The 19,541-nt window shown below is 34.5% G+C and overlaps 3 protein-coding genes and 1 pseudogene across 4 annotated transcripts; 3 read left to right on the forward strand and 1 right to left on the reverse strand.

Annotated features, from left to right (window-relative positions):
• Window positions 1-2,167: 2,167 nt before the first annotated feature.
• LOC143620086 (uncharacterized) lies at window positions 2,168-3,229 on the reverse strand. The gene has a single exon (XM_077091863.1). It carries the CDS (start codon window positions 3,227-3,229, stop codon window positions 2,168-2,170), a length of 1,062 nt encoding a protein of 353 aa, XP_076947978.1.
• Window positions 3,230-6,141: 2,912 nt separating this feature from the next.
• On the forward strand, window positions 6,142-9,330 carry LOC143619937 (alpha-copaene synthase-like; annotated as a pseudogene). The gene is made up of 7 exons (XR_013151257.1): window positions 6,142-6,278; window positions 6,922-7,192; window positions 7,274-7,649; window positions 7,743-7,959; window positions 8,406-8,544; window positions 8,653-8,901; window positions 9,032-9,330. The product of XR_013151257.1 is annotated as an alpha-copaene synthase-like (transcript).
• A 1,734-nt stretch (window positions 9,331-11,064) lies between these two features.
• LOC143619938 (uncharacterized) lies at window positions 11,065-16,903 on the forward strand. Its single transcript, XM_077091757.1, has 10 exons — window positions 11,065-11,257; window positions 11,346-11,421; window positions 12,212-12,309; window positions 12,403-12,504; window positions 13,447-13,533; window positions 13,622-13,738; window positions 14,091-14,194; window positions 14,673-14,812; window positions 15,379-15,515; window positions 16,503-16,903. The coding sequence occupies exons 1-10, from the start codon at window positions 11,072-11,074 to the stop codon at window positions 16,686-16,688; spliced, it is 1,233 nt and encodes a 410-aa protein (XP_076947872.1). The 5' UTR covers window positions 11,065-11,071; the 3' UTR covers window positions 16,689-16,903.
• Window positions 16,904-18,492: 1,589 nt separating this feature from the next.
• LOC143620087 (putative F-box protein At4g05475) lies at window positions 18,493-19,408 on the forward strand. The gene is made up of 2 exons (XM_077091864.1): window positions 18,493-18,833; window positions 18,937-19,408. The coding sequence occupies exons 1-2, from the start codon at window positions 18,493-18,495 to the stop codon at window positions 19,406-19,408; spliced, it is 813 nt and encodes a 270-aa protein (XP_076947979.1).
• The last annotated feature ends 133 nt before the right edge of the window (window positions 19,409-19,541 follow it).

Below are 19,541 nucleotides of genomic sequence, written 5' to 3' on the forward strand. Positions count from 1 at the left end.
TGACAAATTCAGCTTTATCTTTTGATTACACAAGGATCTTATTCTGTAACAATAGACGAGTGAAGCTTACAAGTTATTTCTTTTAAGTAGTACACTATAAATAATTCAAATTCAATATTATTAACATATCATTTTAACTAGTCAACTTAACCCCATTTTACACTAATATAAGTCAAATCCACCATATGTACACCAATGTATCAAGTCAACAAAAAACCACTAAATTGAAATTTTTTTCACAATTATTCTTATGAGCTTTATGTATTTTATTCGTTTAAAAACTGGAATATAAAAAATAACAAAAAAGAAAAAGAAACGTGGACGAAAGCATAAAAAGATAAAGATATAAACTAAAAAACCTATAGACAAAGCTCAGGGAACAACAATGTGGGCACCATGGATGTAAAACCAAAGGATTGTTGGTCCCTCAAATTATAATTTTTTTAAAAAGTAAGGTGTCCTTGACCTCCTGTTTTATAGCCTCACCCTCCCAAATTATATACTTCATAATCAAAGATTTATTCTTTTTTCTTAAACATACCTTTAAGTTAAGAGATAATTGCATTTTGCGTTCCTGTGGTTTGGGACGGGAGTAAGTTGCGTCTTTCTAAAAAAATGTGAACTGATTGAGAGCTTATGGTTTTCTCAAGGGATTAAATGTGTCACTCCGTTTATTTTCGTACAAAAATCTTATGAAAAGACTTTTATACTCTTTTATGACGTTAGAATTACTTCAATGTGGTATTCATGCATCTAGTTTGTGTGAAATATTTCCCTCCAAATTGAAAAACCTGACATATCTCCAATAATAATTTACACTTTACCATAATCATCTAAAACAACCATAACATTACCAAATTAATGGAGTATATATAAAAATCCATAATCATCCTAAACCAACCATAACATTTCCAACTTCCTATATTACAAAAACCTATAATCATCTATAATCATTATTTAACATTTCCAGTTATATTAAAACATACAAGTCGATTAGAAACAATGAAATTGATCAAGAAAAAAACAATAATCAAGGGAAACCTTAATCAACAAAAAAACTTGCTAAGCAAAAAGCGTTGATCAACTTCACTATTAAACATAACCAATCATCAATACTGTACATAGTCAACCATAATCACTATATAACCACACTCGATCCTATCTTCAGCGTGTCCTCATTTCCACCGGATTTCAAACCTCCGGTTTGTTGGCCCAGACGGATCAAATAATCAGATCAAACAAACTAATAAACAAACGAACACGAGATATTGGGGCGACAACCCACGACTCTTTTCATATAACCAAACGAACATAACTTCACGAACATACGAAGAGAAAAAACTTCTCTTGACTCTCTCAAAATAAACAATAACCTAGACCCTATTTATAGACCTACTAAACTTTCTCTCCAAGACAAACCTAACTTAGGAAATAAGGCAAACTTATTCTAGAATAATTCATAATATTCTTACCATATTAAATAAATATTAATATCAAACTTAACAAAACAAACCCTCAACTTTATTAATAATTCAAGATTATCCTTTATTCACCCCCTTAATCTTGAATTGCTCATCCTCTCGCTTTTATTCCTTCTTTTCAGCTAACCATAACATACTTGTTTTACCGATTCCTCAAACTTAGCATTCGTTCCTTTCGTGCTTAACTTTGAAACCATATTGTCATTTTCTTTCTCAACTCGATTCTTCTCATCAATTCGTTCTTGACCAACACTTTCACGAACTCCAAACAAATCATTTGGAATCGTTTCAAACCGAATATCCTTCACTTGCATAATCGGTTTCACATCATAACATTCAATCTTTTCATCTTCAAAGCTATTAGGATTACAACATACCTGAAGCTTTATGTTGTACGTCCTATTCAGATTTCTCTGAACCTTCATCAACAATCTCTCTTTCTGATCATATAGCCTTAGTAACCCATTGGCTATTTCAATCTTACATCCTTCTTCATCCAACTGACCCAAGCTAAGAAGATTGGTCTTCAACTTAGGCATATAGAAAACATCATAAAACGTTTTCTTTTCACCAGTCTTACTTACCACAGTCACATTACCTTTACCTTTGATTTCGATCTCAGATCCATCACCAAACTTTACTTGATCCGAAACTCGCTCATCCAATGTAGTAAAAAACTCTTTCTTTCATGACATATGATGACTTGCACCATTGTCTAAGTACCACGTTCCTTCATTCTTTTCATCATTTTCAAACACACCAGGGATAACCCTCTCTTCATTCAAACTTACTTTCTTTAATGAACAGACTGCCATGAACAAAGAAGGATCAACATCTTCTTCTTTCCTTGTCAAATTCACTTCTTCTTTCCCTTTGCTTGGCTCTTTACATTCATTTGAGTAGTGCCCAATCTTATCACAGTTGTAACACATTACATACTTCTTTCTATCTTGCCATTCTCCCGGGTTCTTTTTCCGGTATTCAACCCGTTCATCATTCTCACGTTCATCATTCCATCCTGGATTCCCTCTTCCTCGTCCATTGTATCTTCCACGACCTCTACCACGTCCTTGGTAGGTTTCTACTTTCTTTTCGGTATGGGTGAACATGAGCTGACTTTGGGATGAACTTCCATTCACATTCTTGAACTTGTTTCTTTCTTCATATGCTTTTAAACGTCCAACCACATCTTCAAATGCCATTGTTTCGATGTCTGCAAGTAGCTCCATCGAAGAAACAACAGGCAAATATTTATCTGGCATAGAGTTCAAGAATTTTCTTACCAAAACCTCTTCTTCAAGTACCGCTCCCAAGCTCTTGTACTTTGACTGTACTCCACCCAACTTCGCTGCATAATAATCAATACTTTCTGTTTCCCCCATCTTCAATCCATCTAACTCGGTTCTTAGCATTTGAACACGAGCTTTCTGAGTTCTTTCTGCACCAAGATAACGAACTCTTAACGCTTCCCAAACATCTTTCGGTTCTGAATACTTTGCCATCTGAAGCATCACGTATTCAGGTAGGGTTTGAAAGATAACACCTAAGGCCATAAATTTCTTTCTTTCTTCAATTCCAATCCCCTTTTCCTTATCAATCGCATCATGCAAACTATTCGCACCCAAAATAATTTTCACCATAACCGACCATGACGCATAGTTGGTCGAAGTTAACTTCGGTGCATGCAAAACAAAACCACCTATCGATTCTTTCATTGTTCCCGAGCTTCCTTCTTTATCACCAGCCATGACTCGATCAAACAAGATTATGGGTGGCAGCTCTAATTCTGTTCTTGCAACACGGATATATTGGCGGCTCCAAATATCCAAAGTCAAAACACCAAGGTTTAAAATAAAGACATTCTGGTTCTTTCTTTGTTGCAAATAACGAAAAACCAAAGTAACAATTTGCAATACTTTTGACCAATAATTACTCTATTGAAATTGGTGTGACAAACCTTTTTTTTCTTTCTTTACGAACGAACTTAATATCAAAACTTCTCAATCGAACAAATCCTTCGAGGTGAAATAATGCGAAATTTTAAGTGAATACGAGTAGTAGCTCTGATACCAATTGTTGGCCCAGACGGATCAAACAATCAGATCAAACAAACTAATAAACAAAAGAATACGAGATATTGGGGCGACAGCCCGCGACTCTTTTCATATAACCAAACAAACATATCAAACGAACATAACTTCACGAACATACGAGGAGAAAAGACTTCTCTTGACTCTCTCAAAATAAACAATAACCTAGACACTATTTATAGACCTACTAAACTTGCTCTCCAAGACAAACCTAACTTGGGAAACAAGACAAACTTATTCTAGAATAATCCATAATATTCTTACCATACTAAACAAATATTAATATCAAACTTAACAAAACAAACCCTCAACTTTATTAATAATTCAAGATTATCCTTTACGGTTCGACCAAACATTCCATGAGTGGGCGAGGGTGGCGTTTAACTAGAGTCCAACTACACGTGAAAATTTTAAATTAATGAAAATGTTGTTAACTACACTAATTCAGCCAATTGAGAATTACTACGTTAACCAAATAATATCTTACCTCTAGTGGCTTCAGTTTTGACGATGGTGTTGATCGTACCGGGCACTTCGCGTATAGTAGTGATCGAGGTTGAAGATGTGATGGTATACGGTTAGGTTAGGGTGAGCTAGGGTTAGGGTTTACAGTGATCATGGTGGTGATTGTCGTGGTGAGTGTGATGGTTTACGGGATCAAGGGGAAGGAGAAAAGTTCAGGGACGCAGACTGAATGACTATGGGAAGGTGAAGGGAATAATAAGTATAGAGTTTCTAATATAGGGGCGAAACGGGATGGTGAGTCAAATAATAAGTATAGGGTATTTGATATAAGGGTGAAATGTCCATTTTACGGTGTTCTTGACGGAAAGATGACAAAGGGGCATATTCGATCCCGCTAGAAAACCATAGGAAGTCAACCGTTTCAAAATTTTAGAGAGGGACACAACCTTCTCCGTCCCCAAACCACTGAGACGCGAAATTTAAGAATTTATAGATATATAAACTCATCAAACTTTTATGATATTAATGTTACAAACTTTTATAAGCATATAAATTTAATAATTTATAAAAAAAGTTTTCTTTAAAAAACATTTTTACTTATATTTTCATTTTTCAAACTCAGATCATATCGAGTGCAAATATAACAATCAAATCCAAATTGCATGTGAATTCTGATCAATTTAATTATTACAAGCGTCCCGTTCATCCGACGGAGTGAAGGACCATACATGATGACGGACATTCTCTCAAACATGCAAATTACTTCATAAGTCATGACACATTTAACAAAACAACAGTTATAAAATATATATTTTCAAATCACTTTAACGTTTTGAAAACATATATACGGAAACATATCATATATATGGGTTAGGTTATAATAAGTATAGTTTTTATAGGAATGATCGGAAGTAATCTTGTCAATTGATTTTGAACATGGAGGGTTGAGATTAGTTTATGTGGAAATCATGTGTGAAAATAAGGGAAAGAGCATAAAAGGAATAACACATTTGTTGACTTTCTCTCTTCACATGCAAGGCACATGCAAAATTCCCCCCATCATTTTCAAACGTCCATAACTTTATTTTACGATGTTTTTATTGAAAAACAAATTCACCATAATAACGAGTGTCTTTTTATCTTTTATATGAGTACCATATTGTTATATAAAAATTAAAAAAAAATTAGTGGGTTTTTTACGTATTGTGTTTTACAAAATTGTGTTATGCAATTATATTTATCATTGTGTTTTTTTTCTCATTGTGTTTTTTTCTATTGTGTTTTTTACATTGTGCCATACAATTGTGTTTTTATTATTGTGTTTTTTTTTCATAGTGTTTTTTTCTATTGTGTTTTTTACATTGTGTTTTTTAAATTGTGTTTTTCATAGTGTTTTTTTCGGCGGCCGTTTTCCGATGACTTTTTTCCGGCGACTTTTCGGTGAATTTTTCGGCGATTTTTCCGGCAAAATTTCTCGAGGATTGTTTTCAGGTTGACGACTTTTCCGGTGAAATTTTCCGGCGAAATTTCCATAGACTTTTCCGGCAAGGTGACGGCAGTGGGTGACGGTTGTGGTGGCGGTGGGCGGTGGAGTGGTGGTGGTTGTAGGAGATGCGTGAAGATGTAAGTGAGTTTTTGAAAATTAATTTAAGTGGGTTTTGAGATCAAAATAAGTGGGTTTTGATATTAAAGTGTTAAGACTAAAATACCCTCATTCCTAGCCTTCTTAGGAAAGTCAAACTTCTTATTTGAACCTAACCCTCATATATATATATATATATATATATATATATATATATATATATATATATAGTACAACCTAGGGGATGCGAGTGGTGACGATCCAGAAAACATTTATAAATTATTTTCAAATCACTCCAAAACTTTTTTCTGTTGGCTCCTTAGAAAACGTTTAGGTCACTTTCAATCATTTCTGGTGTTTGTCCAATTACATAATTTACACTTAAAACCGTGCTACCATATTGACTGTCTAAACTAGAGCTCCCTGCATGAGGGACATATATATCTTCTATAAATAGCATGAATGCCCAACATATAATGTTATACTCATCCATAGTATTTCCCCTTCATAAGCTACGTACATTTCAAAATGGCCACAAGTGTAGCTAACACCATCTTTGAAGCCGATGCACAAAGCACCATAGAGCCAGTGCGTCCTGTAGTCAACCTTCCTCCCTCGCTATGGGGTGATCGCTTCCTATCATTCTCCCTTGACCATTCGGTAAGAGCTCATATATATAGATTACTCACACACTTGTAAAATTAACGTTATTGTGTTCTGTGACGGACATAGGAATCTTTTCTATCTTTTCTTTTCGATGCTCCGATATCACTTAACTTGATTATGATATTTTGGCAGCCGGGTCACATAAATAATGATAATTTACGTTGCAACCGTAAAAATTGAGAGCTAAAATAAGGTTTATGAGGTAACTATTACTAAGAAAAGATAATATATATACCCTTCAATAACCATTTTAAAAGAATAACTAATGCATTTAATTAAATTTGCCACTTTTTTTTTCTTTTGAGCTTGATTTTAAAACACAACCTGTATAGGGTGATCTTTTTCATGCAAGTTAAAAATTTTTGAAGGGCTGATGTTCAAAAATCCCGTCCCTGGTGTTAAGGTGTCTCTTTTCTATCTTTGAGGTGGAAGGTTGAAACGAGATATATGCAACATCAATTAATTATTCCCTGCTTACATAATAAACATACTAACTAGTTACTAATTTCACTCTACACCCTAACTACAATAACAAAGTTTTCTAACAGTGTTTAACCAAACTCTAATAAACTAACATGATCTTTAACGAGATCGAGGATTGACCAACAAACAATAAGTACGTTGTTTCATTTTCTAGCAATTGGAAGCATATCGTAAAGCTATGGAGCACCCGAAAGAACAACTCAAAAGATTGATACTAAACCCTGCTATTGATTCAAACGAGAAATTGGGTTTGATTTACTCTGTGTATCGTCTTGGTTTGACATATCTTTTCTCGAAAGATATTGTTGGCCAACTTGATCAACTTTTCAACCAGCTTAATTTGCAAAGTTACCAAGAAGCAGATCTCCATACAATATCTATTCACTTTCAAGTCTTTAGAAACTTTGGTTACAGGTTTTCTTGTGGTAAGTCACTCACAAAAGTTGCTTAGAAAAATATCTACTTTTATAGTATTGTTAAATTTATGGCGGTTATGACTTATGTAGACGTGTTTAACAAGTTCAAGGATTGTAGTTCGGGTGAGTTCAAAGAAGACATCACTACAGATGTGAGGGGTATGATAGCTTTCTATGAGAGTGCTCAATTAAGAATAGGAGGAGAATCTATACTAGATGATGCCAATGCTTTCATAGAAAGTAAACTAAAAACCATAGAGAAAACACTCCAAGGTACACTTGCACGGCAAGTGAAACATGTGTTGGAGAGGCCTTATAATCGAGGACATCAAATGGTAGAAGCAAGGTGGTATTTGTCTGAATTCGAAGAAGAAATTTCGAGATATGACTCGCTACTAACACTTGCAAAGGTGCATTTCAACTACTTGCAACTCCTACAAAAGGAAGAACTTCGAACTATTTCAAAGTAAGTTATTGTTGAAGAAAAATAATTTCTAATTGCATAGATAACACTAACATAGCAAATGATAACAATCTGTACTTTTGAGTTTTGATTTAGGTGGTGGAAAGACATGAACTTGCAAGAGAAAATACCTTATGTAAGAGAGAGTGCCTGAGCTTTATGCATGGGTATTGGCATTATACGTGGAGCCTCATTACTCACAAGCTCGAATAATAACAACGAAAACCATACTGTTTGTGTTGGTGTTAGATGACACATATGACGCATGTTCTACTATTGAGGAGGCCCGAGTTTTTACTCATGCTATCAATAGGTATTTGTTCTTAGTTATAAGATTGGGCATTTACGACTGAACAATATAGTCACAAATTTAGTGGCCACAGTTACATTGGTTCCAAAATTAGTGATTGCCATCAAAAGGTTGCAAATTTGATGACTGAATTGCAACCATAGTTGCATGTGTTTTAGAATTAGTAGCCATTCACTAACAAAAGGTCCCAAAACGACCAAATCGGTCACAAGATTTGGAAGATAAAAAATAAAGCTTAAAGAAAAGGAAAAATAAATGCAACGGCAATGCACTTGTAAATCATGAAAAAATAATTTAAAAATAAAGGAAAATGCAGTCGGAATCAATAAGAAAACAGCCATGCCTAGTAAAATCTTACAAATAGCGTGTATTACTAGGGATTGAGAAGGAATGAAGAATTGACGTATAAATGTCCATGGTGATATTAATTGTTATTTCGATCCATTTAGGTGGGACTTCAGTGCTGTGTCGCAACTTCCGGAATATATGAAACCAGTCTATGAAATGTTTCTCAACGAGTATGATGGATTTAACAAACAGCAACCTCATAAGTGGACTCCAAATATCATTGAGGCTTCAATAAAAGCTGTATGATTCTATTGTACATAACTACATATATTATGCTTCACTGTCTGTTCCTGCTTGCAAACAATGTAAAGATTTGTATTTTTTTCTTTATTTCTGGTGTGAGTCTAGTTTCAAGATTTGGCCAGAAGCTACCTTCAAGAGGCTGAATGGAGACTTACCGGAGAGGTGCCATCATTTGAAGAGTGTATGAAGATTGGGTTATTTACTTCTACACATGATTATCTATGTAAATCTGCGTTGATTGGTATGGGCGAGATTGTCACGCAAGAGGCTTTAGCTTGGTACGTAAGTGATCCAAAGATGCTAATAGCTACAGAGTTAATTGGAAGGATCGAAGATGATGTCGTGAGTGTTCAGGTAATAAGTTCACCTTTTACATGAAAAAGATTTTGAACGACCTACCTAATTGGTAAACCTTACTTTGGTCATGACTACAAAATAGCATATGTTGTCATATACTCATTAAACATTTGCCATTCATATGAAGTTTGAGCGTGAAAGAGGTCCATCAGCCACAAGTGTAGATGCATATATGAAGACTTTTATGGTGTCGGAAAATGTAGCCATCAAGGCGGTTAAAAAGATGGTTGAAAATGCATGGAAAGATATACACGAGGGGTGTCTAAAGCCAACAGAAGTGCCAATGGATCTACTAGCTCCAATTATTAATTTTGCAAGAATGACAGACGTGGCGTACAGGTACAATGACGGGTTCACTTTTCCAGAAAAGACGCTTAAGGAATATATCACACTCTTGTTTTGTGTTTCGATCCCCGTGTAACAAGAGTGTGTTAGAGGTTACTCGTATATTTGTGGCGTGTTTTGTGTAAGAATGACTAGTGATACCCACCAGGGATATCGATCGATCCGTGTGATGTCTAAGCATTTTCCTTTCTCTGTGTTGATGATGATTTCACCATGTGCAAAATAAAGTATATGAATAAAAGGGATTTATAAAATAAATGTTTTGTCTTTGATTAACGCCACATATAAATGACTGTCATGGTTCTAGTAATTTTTACTTGAAAATGTATCGAATGCACCCCTCGATCTGTGTGTATCTGTGTGTTAAGGGTGTGTGTGGTGTGGTATTGGACTAAAACCAAACTGAAAACCAAAACTTCAGTTTTTGGATTTTTGAAACCATTTGGTTTCGGTTTTTTCGGTTCTCGTTTTGGCTTTGATTTTTGCCATTTGAGCCTGGAGAAAAGAAATTAGTTGGCTAAAAATAATGAATTTAGGTATAAATAATTTTGTTAACTGTTAACTAAGAGCATTTTCAACCCATTTCCTAAATATATTTGAGGAAGATTTACAAATTATATGGTATAGTTATGAACTTATGAGTGGTTGTGAGTAAATGTTATGGGGAAGTTATATTTAGGATTTCATTGTTCATACCGTATAATTTATTAATACTATCTAAAAGTGGTTGTGAGTTGAGAAGAGAGAAAATGTAATGATAAAGGTATACAAAATATTGTTTAATTGAACAAGAGAGAAAATAGACTGAATTTTGGTGTAATTTTATGATATATATGAATATATGGTAAGGAATGAACCGGGAATGTTCATTATACATTTGACCAAAAGTATTTTAGTTACATATTTATTAAAATCTTACAAACTACTAAACACCCTCTTAAATAAAAAAAATAAAAATCTAGAAATTCGGTTCGTTTTTTTGGTTTTATTACATGCAAAACCAAACCAAACCGTTAGTTCGGTTTTTACAAAAACATAAAACCAAATCGTCAGTTTTTGTTTTTGTTCGGTTTGGATTTTTCGATTGCGGGTGATTTTTTGGGTTTCTTGCACACCTCTATTGTGATACATATAATAGATAGAAGCTCAAATTAAAAGACTGTAATTCTGAGGAAAAAATATGAGGCTTATAATGACGTGCCGTCACATGACGTAAGACGCTGGTTCCATCCACTACACGTGGTCTTATAACATTCACAATAAAGTCCCCATACATTTTCCCATAATCAAATTATATAAGGAAAATATAGATTTTTATTCATTTTCACTCATATATTGAAATCCCCATCCCCATTAACCCAAATTTTTTGGGAAAGTAGAGCAAACCCTCATACTTGGAGTTTAATCTATATTTGTTATACACAACAATTAATAATTTATATTTGTTTCAAAGGCAGAGGATCTCAAGTGTAAATCTATTATATTCGGGTCTATGTTTAAGGTTGACTCATCGACCGCCGTAAAACCATACCCTCTGATGTGCGAAAACCAGATGAAATCCGTAAATCCTCACCCCCTGTCGGGTTTAAACCCGGGATTAAAGCTCTGATATGTCCTTTTACCGAACTGACCCAAGCAGGACTTGAACCTCGTATATATATAAAAATTCTAGTTGGTGGTTAAAAGAAAGAAAAAAACAAGGATGAAATGAAAATAAAAATATTTAATATGACCATCCAAAACGGCACCGTTTGGTAAAAAACATGTAGCTTAAAATATCGAAGTCCCCTGTCTGTCTATGTCTATAGCCGAGGGTTTATCAATGGCGTTGCTACAGTTTATATGCTCCGTGACACCACTCGCACGTGCCGCGAGGTCACGTGCCATCATCGTCTCTTCTTCCCGCACCACCGCCACCGCCACCAAAAAGACGCCGGCGCCGGAGTCGAACGTGCTTCTGGGCATGTCGGAAGAACAACTACAACAGCTAGCTATTGATTTCGGCCAGGTATAATATTAATGCAATTGCTACAATTTGTTTAGTTATAAGCCACGAATTATGCGAATTGATAAGCTATATGTTTGAATTAATTTAGCAAGGGTATAGAGGTAAACAGTTGCATCATCTTCTCTACAAGCGAAGGGTTAAAGATATTCATGACTTCACCCAAGGTCAGTGCTCTTTCTCTAATAATAAGATTGGAATTCAATTCATAACTGAGTTAACCGAACTGTAACCAAATTTAACACACTTAACCGAAAACATATCGGCTAAGGCTGGTTACAGTAACCAAACATTTCGGTTACCAAACGGAACCGAACCACCCTGTGCACACCTCTAGCCGTCCAGCGCAAGCTGGTTCGATTCTGACCCTGTCAGGCACACTTGGGGTGTGCATGGGTCGGTTTGGATCGCTTTTAGACTCAAGCCGAACCAAAAACTAAGTTTCAGTTTTTAAGATTTTCAAACCATTCGGTTTCATTTTTTTTCAGTTTTCATTTCGGTTTATTTTGATTTTATCATTCGGGATTGAATTTTTTGAGCGGAAATATTTTTGTTAATTAATACTTACTTGATTATTGTACATTTGGGCTAAAGTATCTGGGTTACAATTTTTATTAAATTCTTATAAATTACTTAACACATTCGTTAAGAAAAAAATGAAATTTATAAATTCAGTTCGATTCAGTGCTGTACAAAAGGTACTGGTAAAATGGGCTTGAGGCGCAATACATATAACGTTTTAGGTGGTTATTTACTTATTTATTTGTATTTGAATTGGGGTAAGTGATTCTAGATACGTATGGGAAATATATCAAAAATTATATAAATACCTTGCGCCTCACTTACAATAAGTGGTTTTTGAAACCTACATTTTGCATGAAATCTTTGAGTATAACTGTTAATTAACAGTGGCTTGTTCTGAATCTTATGTTTGAGTGTTTTTGTTAATTGTAAAAGTGCCTCTAGCATTCAGAACCGAGCTCCAAGAAGCTGGTTGGGTGGTCGGACGATCATCTGTGCATAGTTCTGTGACCGCAACTGATGGCACTATCAAGGTTAATAATAATATAATAGTTTTTCTGTTCCTTAAACCTTAATTGAACCAAATATTGCATCTGAAATGTTTCATTGTTTAATTTACATTTTAGTTACTGATAAAGTTGGAAGATAATCGGTTAGTGGAAACTGTGGGTATACCGGTAACAGATGAGAAAGGCTCGGTCCGCCTTACTGCGTGTGTCTCGTCACAGGTGATCTTTCTTTCTGTTATCTAGTTACTAATATAATATGTTTAGGGTTTGTTTCGTCTTTTGTTCACAGGCTAGGCCTGTAAACGAACCAAAAGTTCAGTGAATGCTCATTTATGTTTGTTTGTTTATGGTTGTTTGTTTAAACATCTAGGTCCATTACAATTTAACTGAATGCTCATTTGTTTACGTTCATTTATGCTCATCTGTTTACGTTCATTTATGTTCATTTGTTTATGGATGCTTAAGTTTGTTTATATATTTGTTTAAATATCTAGGTCCATTACAATTTAGTTATAGTTTTATGAAACTAAAATATCTCCTCTTGCTATTTAATCTAGTTTATTAAATTTTTAGGCCTAGCATAATGATAATCATGTCTACTTTAATTGATGTTTGCTCGGTTAAGTTCGTTCATCTATGTTCAGTTATGTTTGTTTATGTTCATTTACGTTCGTGAAGCGTTCGTTTATACTATTAACAAACAAACATAAACGTAGTAACGAACACAAACACACTCATTTTCTTAACGAACATGAACAAGAAAACCCTGTTCGTTTAATTGTTCATGTTCGATCATTTTTTCTGTTAACGTTAAATGAATGCACACGAGCATGCCTTGTTCGTGTTCGTTTGGTTTGTTTACAAGCCTACCACGGGCCCAAGTTAGGTTTCTTTAGGGTTTCTAGTTTCTCCTTTCTTGTATATACTAAGAGTTCCCCTTCATTGTAATTGGTTCAGTTAAATTAATCCTCAGTATATACAAGATAGAAAGAACCATAAACCGTAAAGAAACTTAACTTAGGCCCATGGGCTAAATACAAAGAAACCTTAAAATATAATATTTGTATAATATATTTAATACTTTTGAAAAGAAATAAACCATCTCCTTTCTTATGGTTCCTGTTTATTTATCCAATATGTTAATATTGTTTTGATTCTCAGGTAGGTTGCCCGTTACGGTGCTCGTTTTGTGCTACTGGAAAAGGGGGCTTTTCTAGAAACCTTAAAGGGCACGAGATTGTGGAACAGGTAGCAACAAAGCTAATGAAAGTTTGATAATAATAATAATAATAACAATATCATCTATATGGTTTTTGATTTAATGTAATATTTGTAGGTGTTGGCGATAGAGGAGGTGTTCAACAACAGGGTTACAAATGTGGTGTTCATGGGAATGGGTGAACCGATGTTGAACATGAAAGAAGTTCTTGCTGCTCACCGTTGCTTGAACAAGGTTCACTTAAAACATTATTAATTGATTATTTATGAAACTTGGCTATTATTTAATGAATTTTTTTTCAAGAATAAGGGTAAAATGTAAAATTACACGGTACCAGAAAATAAACCTGTTACCTTTTTGGACCATGGATGAAAGAGAAAAAGGTGGTTGGGGACTAAATCGGTAACTTTCAAACTTTATGGAAGATATCCATAATTTGGGTCAAACCACAATGACCATCTGTGTAATTTATTTTAGTTTTAAATATAACGTTTATATAAAGTATTCACAAGATTGGAACACCTAATGAGTCCTATAATGGCTTTTGAACGGATAATAACTACGTGTGTTGTCTTTTGTATTTAAGGATGTACAAATAGGACAAAGGATGATGACCATTTCCACCGTTGGAGTCCCAAACACTATCAAGAAATTGGCTTCCCACAAACTTCAGTCCACATTGGCTCTTAGGTATCGTCTCAGTATGACTCTTTGACTTCTCGGTTAAAAGAAGTGTTTTTTTAACATGAAGAACTATATGGGACTATGAATTATATAAATTTTCTCAAAAATAATGCACTCTTTATTGAAAATTGTAGTAAACCAGTATCCACTTCCAGTGCGTTGTGGCAGCTCGGTTTTAAATGAAATTTATATTGAAACGTAGGTAGAAAAAGAACGTCGCAACGGTATTTTTTGGAATTTAGAAAAATGTTATGTTGCTGTGGAAAATTATAAAAAGTATTTTATATTTGATCCGGGACAGTCTTGAATGACATAATAGTAGCTTTGAGGAGTTGTACCTTTTGCTTAGACAGCTTGTAAATCACTATTCATAACCATTGCTAATTGTATATTTCGGTAAATATTGCAAATTTAATAACCGTGCTAAATAAGTTGGATTGACTTAAAAAGTCAACATGTTGACTTTAATGTTTATGTACTTCAGCCTTCATGCACCTAATCAACAACTGAGGGAAAAAATTGTACCGAGCGCAAAGGCGTATCCTTTGGAGGCAATAATGAAGGATTGTCGGGACTATTTTCATGAAACTAGTAGACGGGTATCGTTTGAATACACGCTATTAGGTATGTGATTTTGTATTTATTTATTATTGTGAAAATTGCAGAACCAGTCACTTTTGAAAAGGGTTGAACGTTTACTCCCCATCGTTTTTTCCAGATAGTTTTTTACAAAAAAAAAAAAAATGATATCATGTACCGTTTATGTGAAAGTTATTGTATCTTTTCAAATTGGAAATCTAATAAAATACACTTTCAAACTCTAGAACTCCTAACGTTGACTTCATCGCCTTCGATTATGCACTGGACTTTTGATTTTGTGCTGATCGAAGGTGATGAAGCCAACGCTCGGAGTTCTAGCTCCAAATTTGAAAAGATACAATTACTTGCACATGAATGACACATGACATTGCTTCTCCAAAAAAAAGTTAACTGAGATTAACGGTGGGGACTAAGCGTGCAACCCTCTTACAAATGTTCGGAGTTTTGGACTGCGTTTGCAATTTTCAAAATATGAGGATCAAACTTGCTATATGGTCAAACCACGGGGACCATTTTGTAATTAACCTCTTAAGTTTCAATAAAATATTTTGTACTTTTTGTGATGAAACAAAGTCAACTGATTTTAACAGCGGGAGTCAATGATGACGTGGAGCATGCAAAAGAACTTGCCGAGTTACTTCATAAATGGGGCCCAGGATATCATGTAAATTTGATACCGTTTAATCCGATAGATGGTACCGAGTATAAACGTCCTTACAGAAAAGCGGTATGCATTTAGTTTTTTAATTAAATTGTTGAAACAAACACGAGTATTTATTCATGATAAGAGCATCAAACATAACTCGCACGCACTTAAATTTGTGTAACCCGAACACGACTCGTTAAACCCATTTATTTAAACGTGTCTAACCGGTTTACAAGATGGAGGTAAGGGTGTGAGTTTCTGTCACAACATGAAAATAAGACATCAACATAACCCAAAATTCGTGGGTCTGGTTTAGTCTTAATGGGTTTGGGTCAGTTTCGGGTTGAACCTGCAGACACGTTTAGCTAAATGGGTTGTGTCTATGTTAACCAACGGATTTGCAAGTTGGCCCGTTTAATTTAATTATTTGTTTTTGAACCGTGTATATGTAATAACTAATGACTATTTGGGTAATTATATACCAACGTTTAAAAGTTAAAAAAATTGATAAACATAGTTGCTTCTAAAAGGTAAAAATAATAAGTACAATTAGAATTTTAGAGTGTAAATATTCAGTAAAAGTGGAATAAAATTTCTTTTTCGGGTTATATGCAAATTCATGTCAATCTGCGAATACACGTCGTGTTCAGGTTGACAAGATATTTAAGTTCTTGTTGAGCTTGATCTAGTGACCTGCTAACACGATCTGTTTAGCATCCTTAGATTGTGGGTATTCATCAAGTTGTAACTTGTAAATGTGTTAACCGGGTTGGTGGGCTGTTTAAAATGGGTTAAATGGGCCGTAAACAGGTTAAATAGTTCAACATGAACATGACCCATTTAATTAAACAGGTCGAAACCAAACACAATCCTTTTATGAAATCAATGTGGAAAGATAAAGATAAAGATAAAGAAGACTGTTATGTTGTTATTTATCAATTTGTAATTACTGTTTGGTAATCTTTAAGATGACAAACTTTCGGTTTCAGTTTTGATTTTTTTTTTATTAAAATTAATTTTTTTTATGTTATGCCCTCATTTGAAGTACCTATTAAACTATACTTGCAGATCAGTGTATTTCAATCCATGTTAGAGTCCCGTAAAATTACCGTTAGTGTACGCCAAACACGGGGGTTAGATGCAAGTGCGGCTTGTGGGCAGCTAAGAAACGAGTTCCAGAAAGTTCCGTTGGCTGCACCCATCGATGATATCATCCAACCAGAACCTGAACCTGAGGCGGCAGTCGCTTGTTGATAAATTATATCTTGTACTTTCATGGCCCGTATGACTGGTCAAAGGGTCCAACTGGTTCTGGCAGGTGGGTTAGACAGGGTCTGCCTGCTTGAACAAGAAATGCAGGGTGGTTAGCAGTTAACTACGCATCTGGTATTGTGGTTAGTGAATATGCAAAGACTCGAAAGAGGGAGTAGTCGAGGCATATTAGGGTGTCATTAGGTATAATCTTTACTTTTTTTTTCCTGCTAATTTGTAGTCACATCAATCGTCAAAATGTACTTTGTCTTTTGTTTTAAAACTAGAGGTGTTCAACTTGCACGCGGAAGCGAGGACTTGGCTGGAATTTGATCAGGATCGGTTTTGTTTGTTACGGCACCAATACAATAGTGAACCTGCCTAAAAAGAAAACCTCAAAATATATAGTCAGTATATGCCCAAAAAGATAAAACATGTTCGGTTTGTTGTTTGTTATGTAATTAAAAAATTATAATACTTTTTGCTTTTATTCTGTTATTATCTAAAACAATTTAATTAAGTTATTAAGAAAACGAAACAAAAAATAGAACAAACAAAAATAATATAATATATGCCACAATAACCAAAAATGCAATGTTAATGCATGTTATAATTTTAGATAATTACTAATATAAAATTTGTTTTATGAAACTGGATGCTATTTTATAACTTGTTATTTTCAAATTAAAATGTTTAAAAATTAAATAATATTATATAAGTACCACTTTTGTCGGTCATAACAACTAAGTTTAAATTATGTCGATACTCACAGATAGCTAACTCAAAACTCACGAACAAAGTTGTGAAATCACACTCAAATGCAGGGCCGGCCCATGAGCTAGCGAAAACAAATTAGGGCTTTAGATCCACACTTAATTAAACCTTCAAGTTCAAAACAAATATTTTATATAGATATTTTATAAAAGATAAAGTAAATTCAAAGTAATATGTTGGTGTGGTCAAAACAAATATTTTATATAGATATTTTATAATAGTTAAAATAAATTCAAAGTAATATGTTGGTATAGTGGTAGGCTTGGTTGTCACTAAAATATTGGTCATGAGTTCAAAATTTGTAGTAAACATTTTTTTATCTTAACAATTGTCATAAAAAGACCCCAAAACCTTATTTTGATTTAGGTGTTCATATTCGTTGAGCCGGTCCTGCTTAAATGAGTGCAAATTATTATTATTGGGTTTGTAAAAGCAACGGCTGGCAAAACAGATTTGGTTTGTTCAACCGGCTTGGAGTGGGCATCTAGAAATCCATGTACATTTTACGGATTTTCCCTTTGCAAAACGGTCGACCAAATTGTTTCAAGTATATCGTATACAACTCTTTATTGCATTTGAAAGAAAAAAAAATTTAATAAATAAAAAATAATTAATAACAAAGACCCTAATGGGCCCATCAGCATGCAGTGCTACCACCTCAACCCAAATTGGGTTTTGTGTGTAATAAATTAATAATATGAATAATGAGTCACCCACCGTCTCAAACCGCAAACACCAAATTCTTCGTAATCGATCGCCAACGTTTCATCAACAATTCTAGCTTTCAGCAGTCTAATGTGAGTTCATCTTTTGCTGAATATTACTTCATTTTGATTTTTGATATTCAGTGTTTCTAGGGTTTTAATTTGTGATTTATTTCTAATTATGATATCCTTTACTTTTGCCTGCAAATTGTAAGTAGGACTCGTGCATGAAGAATACATGTTAGGGCATTTGTTTATTAGTAGTTTATTAAGAATATGATTATAATTATAATTATAATTTTATTTGCTGTGTGAATGTTAAAGTGACAATGCCACCAAAGACGACATCGTATCGAGGAAGAAGCAAGGTGGTGGCTCCGAAGCCTAAACAGGTATGGCGAGTGAAGCAACCGCTTCCAGCCGATATAATGCGGAATATACTCCAAAGAGTTGGTTTGTTTGACCGAATTCACACTGCCCAAAAAGTCTGCACCGCTTGGCGTGAATACTGCAACGAACCTTTCATGTATAGGGTCATTTGTATGAAAATATATACATTAATGCCTGTGGACATGTGTAAGCTTGTTGTCGATAGAAGCCAAGGCCAGTTGCTTGATTTAACCATCATTGGTTTTTGTGATCAACGAATTCTTGAGTATGTTTTTGATAGGTACGAGTGGTATCGTTGGTGTATATCTTTTTTTTTATATATATATTTTAGAAAAAACAAAATTGCTCTTTAACAATCAATTTTTTGATATGTTTTGCTTCAGATCAAGTAAGCTTAGACGTCTAGAAATCGTACATGCTTTTGAGTTATGGGAAAGCTGGAGTGAGGCTCTCAATAAAGTATCATTATTGGAGGAGCTCAGTCTTGTGGAGACAGGCGTTTTTCAAAAAGATATTGAAGCTGCAGGCCGCCATTGCCCCTTGTTAAAAACACTCAAAGTGAACTATAGAGCTGTTCAAAGATCACGGGATGATAGTGATGATATAGCTTTAGCCATTGGGAAAAACTTACCTGAGTTAACTCACCTTGAACTCATTGGGAACAGCATGACGAACGCTGGGTTGCAGGCCATTCTGGATGGTTGTCGTCATCTTGAATCGCTTGACCTGCGTTTGTGCGCGCACCTTGATCTTGAGGGAGACTTAGGGGAAAGATGCACACGACAGATTAAACATCTAAAACTTCTTGATTCCCTTGAAGATTTTCCGTATACTGCTAATAAGTTTAATTATTAATGGTACTATGATCATGAATATGATAAATATGGTGGCTACCCAGTCTTTGACTGAGACGATGACTTTCATGGCCATGTTTGAACAATTTGTCATGCTGAGAGGTGAGTTTTTGAATGGTTTTGTAAGTGTATTA

The sequence above is a fragment of the Bidens hawaiensis genome, unplaced genomic scaffold (assembly GCF_021521415.1).
Source record: "Bidens hawaiensis isolate Kalapana, Puna unplaced genomic scaffold, B.hawaiensis_p1.1 tig00002525_1, whole genome shotgun sequence".
NCBI lineage: Eukaryota > Viridiplantae > Streptophyta > Magnoliopsida > Asterales > Asteraceae > Bidens > Bidens hawaiensis.

Bases quoted from the DNA above. Each gene is read 5' to 3' on its own strand.
- LOC143620086 (XM_077091863.1), bottom strand. From the start codon at position 3,229: ATGGCTGGTGATAAAGAAGGAAGCTCGGGAACAATGAAAGAATCGATA.
- LOC143620087 (XM_077091864.1), top strand. From the start codon at position 18,493: ATGCCACCAAAGACGACATCGTATCGAGGAAGAAGCAAGGTGGTGGCT. The intron at 18,834-18,936 runs GTACGAGTGGTA...GTTTTGCTTCAG, and splicing joins CTTGAGTATGTTTTTGATAG to ATCAAGTAAGCTTAGACGTC.
- LOC143619938 (XM_077091757.1), top strand. From the start codon at position 11,072: ATGGCGTTGCTACAGTTTATATGCTCCGTGACACCACTCGCACGTGCC. The intron at 12,505-13,446 runs GTGATCTTTCTT...TTTGATTCTCAG, and splicing joins CTGCGTGTGTCTCGTCACAG to GTAGGTTGCCCGTTACGGTG. The intron at 13,739-14,090 runs GTTCACTTAAAA...TTTGTATTTAAG, and splicing joins CTCACCGTTGCTTGAACAAG to GATGTACAAATAGGACAAAG.